Below are 13805 nucleotides of genomic sequence, written 5' to 3'. Positions count from 1 at the left end.
GTTTATTGAGCTTCTTGGATGGCCAGCTTTTCATCTTTCATGATATTGGGGAAGTTTTCTGTCAGCAGTTCTTCAGTGATCCTCTCTGTGTTTTCTGTTTTCTCCCCCTGTTCTGGAACTCCAATCACTTGCAAATTTTTGCTTTTGATTGTATCCCACATAATTCTCAGGTTCTCTTCATTTTTCTTCATTCTTTTTTCTGAGTTTTCCTCAGAGTTGTATCCATGTGTTTGTCTTCAATTCCGCTGATCCTGTCTTCCACCACCTCAGATCTGTTCCTCAGCCCTTCTATGACACTGTTCATCTGTGAAATCTTGTTTATCTTTTATATTTCTAATTGTTGTTTTTGTATAATTTCCAGCTGTGAATTTATTTTGGCATTTTGTTCCTGCATTATTTTCCCAAATTCTTCCATTTTTTTGTCTGTATTTTCCATGAATTTGTCTGCCTTTTCCATGAATTTGTCTATTTTTTCCTCATTTTTGTCTGCTTTTTTGCATCAACTCTTGGATGATTCTGAGTATTAGAGATTTGAATTCCCTATCAGGTAGTTCTAGTGCCTTTTCTTCTACTGGAAAGTCATCTGGTGTTTTATTTTAGGCACCTACTGGAAATATCCTGTCCTGTTTTAGTAAATGTTTTGATATTGTCTGCTGTCTTTGGGGCATTCAGTAGTTATTTTTCTCATTTATTGATTGTAGATTTGTTTGTTTCATCCTTTTTTAAAAAATTTGGCTATGTCTAAGCAGGCAGGCTGTGTGTTCTTTGTTGTTTGCTTGTCCGTGGGCATGATACTTTTCACTTCCTTCTCCAATTAGCAGGGTCAATTGCTCAGATATGGTACAGCAGGGCAGGTCTAGCTGAAGAGGAGTTGCTGGGATGACTTGTTTGTTGCACTTACCACAGCTACCAGGGTGGGTCGGTTATCAGTGCAGAGCAGGTTCTGTTGGGCTGTGCCTTTGCTGCTTGGTGGTGTGATGTTAAGCGCACAGTGCAGGTATGAAGGATGGAGGGGGGAGATTGTGATGTGTGGGGCTAATATGGTTATGGGAGAGAGGGGAGAGAAACAGGAGCCAAAAACATGCAAACCAACAAAAAAGAGTGCTAGGGGAGCTTACCTTTGGAGTGGAGAGATGAGAGACTATGAAATGGAGAAAAACAAAAGGGGAAGAAGAAGAAAAAAAGAAAAGAAAAGAATGAATAAATAAAAATTAGAAAGAAAAAAGAAAAGCAAAGCTCCCAGGGATCCCACTAGTGTGGCTACGAGGTCTGGGGAAGTTGTTCCCAGGTGTTGAAGTACAGCCTGGCTAGAAGATATAGAGGTGTCACTCAGCACCGGGTATTCAGGGGACAGGTAGAGAAGGAAGGTATAAAGAGATGAGAAACTGAGTAATGAAGAAAGACAAAAAGGGAAAAAAGAGGGAAAAGAAAACAAAACAGATTAAAAAAAAAAGAACAAGAAAACCCCCCAAAGAAACAGAAAAAAAACCCACAAAAAAGAAATGCCCTCAGGGATCCCTTTGCAAGTCTGCACAAGCTGAGGGGGTAGGTCCCAAGCTGCACAGCACTACCTGGCCAGAACGGGCTCCCAACCTGTGAAAAGAAAAAGAAAACAAACAAATTCAAAACAAGGAAACAAAAAAAAGCCCTGGGATCCCACCAGCGTGGCAGCACAGTCCAGGAAGCAGTTCCACACTCGAGTGGTGCTCCACAGCCCCTCAGGAAGAAGCAAAGCTGGCGCACAGAGCCAGATATTTGAGTGAAAGGAGGGAGAGATGGTGAGAGCAAAGAAAGAAATCAAAAGAAGCAGAAAAAATCTTCCCCAGCAGCCAACAAATGGTACTCAGGGAATCGGCCATTGTGGGTGGGTAGAATCTAAGCAGCTGGTGCTTCCCGGCCAAGAGACTGTGGCCATGGAAGCAGAAGAGTCCGAGTAGGGGTGAAGAAGGGTAGGGGGTGGGAAAGCGTATATCGCTGTTTACCAGTTGGTCTGTCCCCTGCTGGTAGCTCTGTGAGGTTGCTTTCTCATACTCCCTATTTGCTGGTCTCTGATAGGAGTCCAAGATGGCGGGTCGGCGCTGCGTTAGCTGATAGGGGACCTCTGCGTGTATGTTTCCTTGCTGTCTGTTCTCTGTCAGTTTCTTACTCCATTTGGTGTTTGGCTAAGTTCTTTATCTCTTCATTTGATGTTTAGGGTTTCAGGATTGCGGTTTTCTCTGTTTGGCTTCGTTTTTCAGATCTCTGCTGTGGAGGGATGGTGTGGTGCTTCTGCTTAGAGCGCCATGTTGCCAGAAGTCTCCAAAAGAAATTTTTACAAAGAGAAAAGCTACACTAGATTTAGTCACTAGACAGTCTTTTAAGAACAAGTGCATTAATAGCGACATGTGGTAGGCAGAATTTGTACCAGGGGCTTCTTAGAATAGCAGTATATATGGTGATTAAAAGTCATAAATTGGAAAGATCATATTTCATATATTGCCTACAAGGATACAATGCTATTATGGGGTTTGTGACTGCAGGCTTCTAAGGCAGGAAGATAGTTGCAATGAAATTGCTTTCTACTGCTACCTGGAAATGAATCTAATGTTTCGTTTTCTATTATAATCACGATGAACTAGGGACTTAATTATGTTGGCTCTCAGTAGACCTCAGATCTGATAACTTTTTTTTTTTTTTTTGAAGATTCTTTAATTGTTTGGATTGGTTTTAGGAAAAGAGAGCTAGGCAATGCAGGAAGGAAGGCACCACAGGCCACTGTATAGATTTGTGCAAATACATAAGTCTTATATATGACTGTGTGCTTTGTCATCTGTGACTATTTGGAGGCCCTTAGGGCACTCAAAAGTTTTAAGTAGAGGAGATCCACCTTCAAAAGTTTGGAGTTTTGTCTCTGAAAATCAATTGTTCTTGAAAAATTGACTCGATGGCAATGGGTTTTTTTTTTTAAGTGACTGTGAGTCATCTCATGCCATGACTTCATTCATTATCTTCTAGTGTCTGCTGCAGGGGAGATTCAATGCACAGGAATTCAGGCTAAAATTGAGCATGTCTTTAAAGGGAAACAAGTTTCAATTTGTAAATCAGCATATATTCCTTGTACAGTATAACGCAAATCTATAACAGATGGAGATTATTACTTGATGGAATTTAAGAACATTAGCACAATTTATAATGGTGGAAAATAATCATTACCTGATGAAAACATGATTTTGCCTCAAAACAAAACCTTGTTTTTCTATACACCTGTTGAATTTAGTGTTCAGGGTCAGGCATCAACTTAAACCAGGACTGAAATCAGTAAGATGCAATATTAAACTATATTCTGCATTGGAAAACATTTATGTGCTGTTGATGTTTAACAAAAAGAACAAAACTATTTGATATGCTTAACTTTTAAGGAGATGTGCAGGATTATAGTGTCAAATGTATAATGTTTATAATAGAAGCCAGGGTAACTTTTGAAATCACAGCCATTTTGTAACAGACAAATCCATTATAGGGGTCATTTTTTAAAGGTTGCAATCAGGCACAAAACACTGATTCAAAAGTGAAAACAAAAGCACAATTGCGTTTTTCTTTATGCCTGACTTCAGTTTAATACCATGATGATTTCTGTATTACTTGATGGGGTCAGAATATAAATAGATGCTGTTAAAACAGCTGCTTAGAGAGTGTTCTCTATATACCAAAAAATGTTTACATTTGCATAAAACCCAATCTAATCCACACACAGCCTGCCTCTGCTTGCTATTCAGCCTTCTAATACTATCTTTCCTTTTTACTGCAATTTTTAAGATGACTAAAATAGTCCAATTTAACTAGAAAGAAGAAAAAGTTCCACACAGTATAGATAGGTATGGTCTGAATGGAAAACCCAGAGTCACAAATCCCTGGATCCAAGGCTTAGAACTAACAAAAGCTTCTTTCATAATCTCAGGCTAAACTAAGTTTTAATTCTGCCATCTGTCAAATGAGAAGAAATCTGCTCTTTGCTAAAGGGTGTTGAAGAAAAATAACTTGTTACGTATAAAATGTCATATGTGTACCAAGCACTAGGTTTTTATATTTTCAAATCTAAATAAAAAAATTTGAGGTACCAATGGCAGCATTTTAAATTTCATTTATTAAGTCCTCAAAGATATACAACTTCATTGCTAACAGCTCTGTTTTGGTTTGTGAAGTGGAGTAGGACCTTATTCTGACAATGCTGATATTGTCACCAACTGGAAACATGTCCTTGCAAGTTCATCATGTAATGAGGAAAGAATTTCAAAATGTACATACCACATTATCTCCAGATACTGCATGGTGGTCCTCCTCCTTATGAGCTCTTGCCTCATTTGGAACAACTTCATTGGACTCTTCTATAGGAAGAGAACACAATGAATTCATTTTTCATTTCTCAAACCTTTATTGAGATTTCCTTTTTAAGAGCATATAAATAATTTCTCTATTATAAAAAGACACAAGTAACAAATTCGCTTCATAATTCTTTAACATGTATTCCAGTTTCTATACAATGTATCCTAAGGAAATGAGCATGTGTGTGTGCAAATACAAGGACAGTTACCACTGTGCTGTTTGTAATAGAAAAAAAAAAAGAAACAACCTATATGCTTAACAGTGGAGGATTAAAGAAACAATTTAGGATCTATCCCTACAATAGAGTAATATGAGCCCACTAAAAAGGAATAAAAGACTTGTTAATAACAAGAAAAATATTCATGATCTATTGGAAAGTAAAATAATGAAGGTTACAAAATCTACTATGTAGGTACACTGTGATCTTAATTTTGTGAAAGAAAAAGAGTATAAATTTTCCTGGAGGAAAAAAAAGACTAACAGTATTTATACCAAAACAACATTATTATTTCTGGATAGGATTACAGGTGGTTTTCATTTTTCTTCATTTTTACTTATTTTTTATTATTCTTATTTCCTTCTTTTTGCTTATTTGTATTTATTACAATGTATTGTTAATTGTAATAAGATAAAAGTGATAAAATAATTTTAAAGTATAGGATATAAATCTATAAACACAGTACATTTCCAGTTTTGTAAAAAGGCAAAAACATCTTTTATTGGAAAAGAGAAAACACTGGCAAAAACATCCCCCACCCCTATTTTAAGAATGGGTATCACCGAGTGGTAGAATTATTTCTATTTTTTCATTGCATTTTACAATATTTTCTACAATAAACATATATTCAAAATTCTACATTCTAAAAACGATGAAGAACATAAATTGAAATAGAAAGAAATTAATTCAGAGAGTAGTCTACTATAAAGCTCCCTTGTTGACCTACAGAAAGTGGCTGGTTCACCACAAAGGGTATCTACATGCATAATCCCCTCTTTTTTAGATGATCCTCACCGCCAACACTTAGAAAAACAGGGCAGCAATGTTTCTCTCTTTTCTTTCTACACAGCCATGCCATGGAGATTAATTGAGCAAATACTAATAGAAATTATTGGCCCCTTGGTAATCAATATTTTATTTCACTTTAGAGAGCAGCACAACAATATTTATCAGCCCCACGAAGATTTTTACCACTCCGTTCCTTCCCATGGAAAGACATATAGTGGTGTGCCTTGTATGGGATGATTAGGAGAGAAACATGGTGATCCAGGAACTCACATATGAGCACATAGAGAATTAGAGTTTAAGATATTCAGAGAAACCTTACCAGAGTTTTCATGCAAAGTCCTCTATAAAGTCAATTAAAAATTTTCAAAAAGAATGGTTTCTAGACAGAGGAAACTTTATTCACTATTTAAAATTCCAAATCACAGATATTTCAAATCCTATGTAATCAACAACAGAATGAAATAAAGGGAGAGAAAACTGTCAGCAGGTTTAGCCGCAGAGCCGGCACTAGCTGCCTCAGAATATGGGTTATATTGCTCACCATCAAGATCATTACTAGTAACTTTATTTATAGATTTGCCTTATATTCCTGTTGTCACTTGTTCATAACTTTGTACATAGTTCTTTTTTAGTGGCTATGTATTCATGCCTGGTGTGATTATTTTAGAAGATTTAAATTAAAAACTATTTTGAGGATTTCTAAAATAAAAGTGTGGGAAGTAATACAGCTGAATAAGGAATTTTTTCTTTTGCTTACAGATAGCTTCAACATTAGTTGAAAGTTTGAAAGCTAAACATTGTTATTCTGTCTATGGATTCCTCAAGAAGAGCAGCTCTGCTAATTGGAAAATGAACAAATAAGTAGAACTATTAATGACTGAAAACTCCAGAGGGCACTGTATGTTGTTGTTAGGTGTCATTGAATCGGTTCTGACTCAGTAGTGACTCTATGTACAATTGCCTGGTCCTGCGCCATCCTCACAATCATTGCTATGATTGAGGCCATCATCACACTCATAACCATCAAAGACTGTTTCTTTCTGTGTGTAAAACTTTTCATGATTTTTTTATAATACTGGTCTCATACAGAATTTGTCCTTCTGTGATTGCCTTATTTCACTCAACATAATGTCCTCCAGATTCATCCATGTTGTGAAATGTTTCACAAATTCATCATTGTTCCTTACCGTTGTGTAGTATTCCATTGTGTGTATGTACCATAATTTGTTTATCATTCATCTGTTAATGGGCACTTAGGTTATTTCCATCTTTTTGCTATTGTGAATAGTGCTGCAATGAACATGGGTGTGCATATGTCTATTCGTGTGACGGCTCTTATTTTTCTAGGATATATTCCTAGAAGTGGGATTGCTGGATCGTATGGTATTTCTATTTCTAGCTTTTTCAAAAATGGTGGTACCATTTTACATTCCCATCAGCAGCCTCTCCAACATTTGTTATTTTCTGTTTTTTGATTCGTGCCAGTAATGTCAGGGTGTAATGTGTCCCATTGTGGTTTTGATTCGCATTTCTCTAATGTCTAATGATCACAAGCACTTCCTCGTGTGTCTGTTAGCAGCATGAATGTCTTCTTTCGTGAAGCGTTTGTTCACAGCCTTAGCCCATTTTTTAATTGAATTATTTGTTTTTTTGTTGTGGAGGTGTTGGGTTTTCCTATAATTTTAGAGATTAGACATTTTTTGGATTTGTCATAGCCAAAAAATTTTTCCCAGTCTGTAGGTTCTCTTTTTACTCTGTTGGTGAAGTCTTTTGATGAGCATAAGTCTTTAATTTTTAGAAAATCCCAGTTATCTAGCTTATCTTCTGGTGTTTGTGTATTGTTAGTTACAGTTTGTATCCTATTTCTGTCGTGCATTAGGACCTATTTTTCCTTCTATGATCTTTATACGTTTTAGTTTTATATTTAGGTCTTTGATCCATTTTGAATTAGTTTTTGTGTATGGTGTGAGGTTTTTTTTCCTTTTTTTTTTTTTGCAGATGGACATCCAGTTTTGCCAACTCCATTTGTTACAAAGACTGTCTTTTCCCCTATTAATGGACTCTGGTCCTTTATCGAAGATCAGGTTACCTAGGTGGATGGATTTACATCTGAGTACTCAATTCTGTTCCATTGGTCAATGTGTCTGTTGTTGTACCAGTACTAGGCTGTTTTGACTACCGTAGCTGTATAGTAGGTTCTGAGGTCAGGTAATGCGAGTCCTCCTACTTTGCTCTTCTTCGTCAATAGTGCTTTACTTATCTGGGGACTCTTTCCTTTCCATATAAAGTTAATAATTAGCTTACACATCTCATTAAAGAATGCTATTGGCATTTGGATCAGGATTGCATTTTATTTGTAGATTGTTTGAGTAGAATTGTTATTTTCACCATGTTGAGTCTACTGATCCATGAGCATGGTATGTTTTTCCATTTATGTAGGTCTGTTTTGGATTCTTGCAGTAGTGTTTTGTAGTTTTCTTTGTGTAGGTCTTTTATGTCCCTGGTTAGATTTATTCATAAGTGTTTTATTTTTTTAGAGGCTGTTATAAACTGTATTGATTTCCTGATTTCCTTTTTGTAGTTCTCTTTATTGGTGTATAGGAATCCAAGTGATTATGTATGTTTACCTTGTATTCTCTAATCTGCTGAATCTTTCTATGAGTTCTGGTAGTTTTCTTGTGCAGTCTTTTGGGTTCCCTACATACAGTATCATATCATCCACAGACAAGGACAGTTTTACTTCTTTGTTACCAATTTGGATGGCCTTTATTTCTCTTTCTTGCCTTATTGCTGTAGCTAGGACCTCTGGCACAATGTTAAATAAGAATGATGATAAAGGCATCTTTGTCTTTTTCTTGTTCTCAGGGGGAATGTTTTCAGCTTCTCTACATTAAGAATGATGTTGGCTGTTGGTTTTGTATAGATGCCCTTTATTATATTGAGAAATATTCCCCCCTCTATACTTATTTTATTGACAGTTTTTATCAGGAATGGGTGTTGGACTTTATCGAATGCCTTTTCTGGATCACTGAGATGATCATGTGATTCTTTTCTTTTGTTTAATTTAAATGATGGATTACATTGATTGATTTTCTAATGTTGAACCATTCTTGCATTCCTGGTATGAATCCCACTTGGTCGTGGCGTATTTTTTTTAATAGTATGTGGAATTCTATTGGCTAGAATTTTGTTGTGAATTTTTGCATCTATATTCATGAGAGAAGTAATTTTCCTTTTTTGTGGTGTCTATGCCTGGTTTTGGTATCAGGGTTATGCTGGCTTCATAGAATGAATTTGTAAGCAACCTTCCTTTTCTATGCTGTAAAACAGTTTGAGTAGTACTGGTGCAAGCTCTTCTCTGAATGTTTGGTAGAATTCTCCAGTGAAGCCATCTGGGTCAGGGCTTTTTTTTCTGTTGGGAGTTTTTTTTTTTTTTTTTAGTTACATTTTGAGTCTCTTCTCTGTTATGGTTCTGTCCAGATTTTCGTACTCAGTTTGTGTTACTTTAGGTAGGTAGTGTGTTTCTAGAAATTTGTCCATTTCCTGTAGGTTTTCAAATTTGTTGAAATATAGTTTTTTACACAACTCTGTTATGATACTTTTTATTTCAGTAAGGTCTGTTGTAATGTCTCCCATTTCATTTCTTATTTGGGTTATTTGCATCCACTCCAGTTTTTCGTTTGTCAGTTTGGTCAATGGTTTGTCGATTTTGTTGACCCTTTCAAAGAACCAACTTTTGGTTTTGTTGATTCTTTCTATTGTTTTTCTATTTTCTATTTATTTCTGCTCTTATCTTTATTATTTCCTTTCTTCTGGTGGCTTTGGACTTCTTTTGCTGTTCACTATTTGTTTAAATTTTATACCTGATGTTTTGATTTTGCCCCCTTTTTTTTTCTTTTTTTATATTTAAGCTTTTTTTAAATTGTACTTTAGGTGAAGGTTTACAGAACAAATAGTTTCTCATTAAACAGTCAATACAAATATTGTTTTACGACACTGCTTAACAATCCCATGACAAGTCAACCCTCTCCCTTCTTGACCTTTTTTTTTTTTTGGTGAAAATATACATAGCCAAAGATAAACCGTTTCAAAAACTTCTACATGCACAATTCAGTGACATTGATTACGTTCTTCGAGTTGTGCTGCTATTCTCACTTTAGATGAAGGTTTACAGAACAAAATAGTTTCTCATTAAACAGTACACATGTTGCCCTATGACAATGGTTAAAAACCCCATTACATGTCAACATTGTCCTTACTCAACCTTGGGTTCCCTATCACCAGCTTTCCTGTCCCCTTCTGCCTTCTAGTCCTTGTCCCTGGACTTCTGTGCCTCATTAGTCCCATTTTGTTTTATGGGGCTGTCCAATCTCTGGCTGAAAGGTGAACCTTGAAAGTGACTTCATCACTGAGCTAAAAGGGTGTATGGGGGCCATACTCTCGGGGTTTCTCCAGTCTCTTTCAGGCCAGTAAATCTGGTCTTTTTTTTTTTGTGTTAGAATTTTGTTCTACATCCTTCTCCAGCTCTGTCCAGAACCCTCTGTTGTGATCCCGATCAGAGGAGTCAGTGGTGGTAGCCGGGCACCATCTAGTTGTACTAGATTCAGTCTGGTGGAGGTCTTGGTAGCTGTGGTCCATTAGTCCTTTGGACTAATCTTTCCCTTGTAACCTGTTCTCTTCATTCTTCCTTGCTCCCGAAGGGGTGAGACCAGTGGAGTATCTTAGATGGCTGCTCACAGGCTTTTAAGACACCAGATGCTACTTACCAAGGTAGAATGCAGAACATTGTCTTTATAAACCTTGTTATGCCAATTAAGCTAGATGTTCCCTGAGACCATAGTCCCCACAGCCCTCCTCTCAGCAATTCAGTCCCTCAGGGAGTTTGGATGTGTCTATGGAGCTTCCATGACCTTTCCTTGTACAAGTTGTGCAGGCTTCCCCAGTATTGTGTACTGTCTCACCCTTCACCAAAGATACCACTTATCTATTGTGTATTTAGTATTTCACCCCCACCCCTCCCATCCCTTATAACCAACAAAGATTGTTACTTTCGTGTGTATAAACTTTTTCATGAGTTTTTACAGTAGAGGTCTCTTACAATATTTGTCCTTTTGTGATTGACTTGTTTCACTCAGCATAATGTCCTCCAGTTTCATCCATGTTATGAGATGCTTGACGGATTCATCATTGTTCTTTATCGTTGTGTAGTACTCCATGGTGTGTATGTACCATAGTTTGTTTATCCATTCATCTGTTGGTGAGCATCTAGGTTGTTTCCAGCTTTTTGCTATTGTGAACAAGGCTGCCATGAACATGGGTGCGCATATGTCTATTTGAGTGACGACTCTTCTTTCTCTAGGATATATTCCTAGGAGTAGGATTGCTGGATCGTATGGTATTTCTATTTCTAGCTTTCTAAGGAAGCGCCACATCATTTTCCAAAATGGTTGTATCATTTTGCATTCCCACCAGCAGTGCATAAGGTTCCAATCTCCCCACAGCCCCTCCAACATTTGTTATTGCCAGTGTTTTTGATTCGTGCCAGTAATGCCGGTGTGAGATGATATCTCATTGTGGTTTTAATTTGCATTTCTCTAATGGCTAGTGAAGGCAAGCATTTCCTCCTGTGTCTGTTGGCCACTTGAATGTCTTCTTTGGCGAAGTGTCTGTTCATTTCCTTTGCCCATGTTATAATTGGATTATTTGTCTTTTTGTTAAACAGGTGTTGGATTTTCTTGTAGATTCTAGAGATTATACCTTTGTCTGACTTCTACTGTCAAAATTTTTTTCCCAGTCTGTAGGTTCTCTTTGTACTCTTTTGGTGAAGTCTTTTGAAGAGCATAAGAGTTTGATTTTTAGAAGATCCCAGTTATCTGGCTTATCTTCTGGGTTTTGCATGTTGATGGTTATGGTTTGTATGCTGTTAATGCCATGTATTAGGGCCTGTAGTGCTTGTCCTATTTTTCCTTCTATGAACTTTATAGTTTTTGGCTTTATATTTACATCTTTGTTCCGTTTTGAATTAGTTTTTGTATATGGTGTGAGGTAAGGGTCCTGTTTCATTTTTTTGCAGATGGATATCCAGTTTTGCCAGCACCATTTGTTAAAAAGACGGTCTTTTCCCCATTTGATGGACTTTGGACCCTTGTTGAAGATCGGGTGACCGTAGGTGGATGGATTTACATTTGGGTTCTCAATTCTGTTCCATTGGTCAATGTATCTGTCTTTGTACCAGTACCAGGCTGTTTTGACTACAGTAGCTGTACAGTAGGTTCTGAGATCAGGTAGTGTGGGTCCTCCTACTTTCTTCTTCTTCTTCAATAGTGCTTTACTTATTTGAGTCCTTTTCCCTTTCCATATAAAGTAAATGATTAGTTTTTCTATCCCTGTGAAGAATGTTGTTGGTATTGGATAGGGATTGTGTTGTATCTGTAAATTTCTTTGGGAAGAATTGTCATTTTCACAATGGTGAGTCTACCTATCCATGAGCATGGTATGTTTTTCCATTTATTTAGATCCCTTTGGGTTTCTTGCAGTACTGTTTTGTAGTTTTCTTTGTATACGTCTTTTATATCCTTGGTTAGATTTATTCCTAAGTATTTTATTATTTTAGGGGCTATTATAAATGGTACTGTTTTCCTGATTTCCTTTTCATTGTTCTCTTTATTGGTGTATAGGAATCCAACTGATTTGTGTTTGTTTATCTTGTATTCTCCTACTCTGCTGAATCTTTCTATTAGTTCCAGTAGTTTTTTCATGGAGTCTTTAGGGTTTTCTATGTATAGTATCATATCATCCACAAACAAGGACAGTTTAACATCTTTATTACCAATTTGGTTGACCTTTATTTCTTTTTCTTGCCTTATTGCTCTAGCTAGAACTTCCAGTACAATTTTAAACAGGAGTGGTAATAAAGGGCATCCTTGTCTTGTTCCTGTTCTCAAGGGGAATGTTTTCAGACTCTCTCCATTAAAAATGATTTTGGCTGTTGGTTTTGCATAGATGCCCTTTAGTATGTTGAGAATTTCCCTTCTATATCTATTTTATTGAGAGTTTTTATCAGGAATGGGTGTTGGATTTTGTCGAATGCCTTTTCTGCATCAATTGAGATGATCATGTGATTCTTTTCTTTCCTTTTATTTATGTGGTGGATTACTTTGATTGGTTTTCTAATCCTGAACCATCCTTGCATACCTGGTATGAATGCTACTTGGTCGTGTTGTATTTTTTTTTTTTTTTGATATGATACTGAATTCTATTGGCTAGAATTTTGTTGAGAATTTTTGCATCTATATTCCTGAGAGATATGGTCTGTAATTTTCTTTTTTTAGTGGAATCTTTGCCTGGTTTTGGTATCAGGGTTATGCTGGCCTCATAGACTGAATTCAGGAGAGTTTCTTCCTTTTGTATATTCTGAAATAATTTGAATAGTACTGGTACAAGCTCTTCTCTGAATTTTTGGTAGAATTCTCCAGTGAAGCCATCTGGGCCAGAGTTTTTTTTGTTGGAAGTTTTTAAATTACTTTTTCAATCTCTTCTCTTGTTATGGGTGTGTTCAGATTTTAAACATCACTTTGTTGTAGTTTGTGGAGGTAGTGTGTTTCTAGAAATTTATCCATTTCCTCTAAGTTTTCAAATTTGTTGGAGTATAATTTTTCATAATGTTCTGTTATGATCTGTTTTATTTCAGTTGGGTCTGTTGTAATGTCGCCTATTTCATTTCTTATTTGGGTGATTTGCATACTCTCCTGTTTTTCTTTTGTCAGTCTGGCCAGTGGTTTGTCGATTTTATTGATTCTTTCAAAGAACCAAATTTTCTCTTGTTTTTCTATTCTCTATTTCATCTATTTCTGCTCTGATCTTTATTATTTCCTTTCTTCTGGTGGCTGTGGGCTTTTTTTTTTCCGTTTTCTTTCTATTTGTTTGATTCCATCTCTGATTCCTTCTATTACCCAGTGGTTTGTAAGCAGGGTGTTATTCGGTTTCCATGTAATTGATTTTTTTTCCTTGCTCTTTCTGTTGTTAATTTCTACTTTGATGGCATTGTGGTCAGAGAAAATACTTTGTATTATCTCAACATTTTGGATCTTGTTGAGGATTACACTGTGGCCTATTCGGGAGAACGTTCCATCTGCATGGGAAAAGAATGTGTACTTTGCAGCTGTTGGATGGATTGTTCTGTATATGTCTATGAGGTCAAGTTGGCTGATTGTGCCCTTTAGGTCTTCCGTATCTTTGCTGAGTTTCTTTTCAGATTTTCTGTCCTTTACTGAGAGTGGTATGTTGAAGTCTCCTACTATTATTGTGGAACTGTCAATTTATCTTTTCAGTGTTGTTAGAGTTTGTTGTATGTATTTTGGAGCCCTATCATTGGGTGCATAGATGTTTATTATGGTTATGTCTTCATGATGGATCATCATCTTAATCATTATATAGT

At 36.5% G+C, this 13805-nt stretch overlaps 1 protein-coding gene across 2 annotated transcripts in view; it reads right to left on the bottom strand.

The window, feature by feature from the left end:
* The window catches only part of HDX (highly divergent homeobox), a 197464-nt gene that overhangs the window by 16244 nt on the left and 167415 nt on the right, over positions 1-13805 (bottom strand). For both annotated transcript variants that reach the window (XM_004378876.1, XM_004378877.2), the window contains exon 7: positions 4285-4364. In XM_004378876.1, the coding sequence (XP_004378933.1) occupies positions 4285-4364 (80 nt within the window). The remainder of the gene's footprint in view (positions 1-4284; positions 4365-13805) is intronic.

Source organism: Trichechus manatus, unplaced genomic scaffold (genome assembly GCF_000243295.1).
Source record: "Trichechus manatus latirostris isolate Lorelei unplaced genomic scaffold, TriManLat1.0 scaffold00060, whole genome shotgun sequence".
Lineage (NCBI taxonomy): Eukaryota > Metazoa > Chordata > Mammalia > Sirenia > Trichechidae > Trichechus > Trichechus manatus.
Note: the sequence above shows the minus strand (reverse complement) of the source record. Positions and strands in the feature narration are given on the sequence as shown.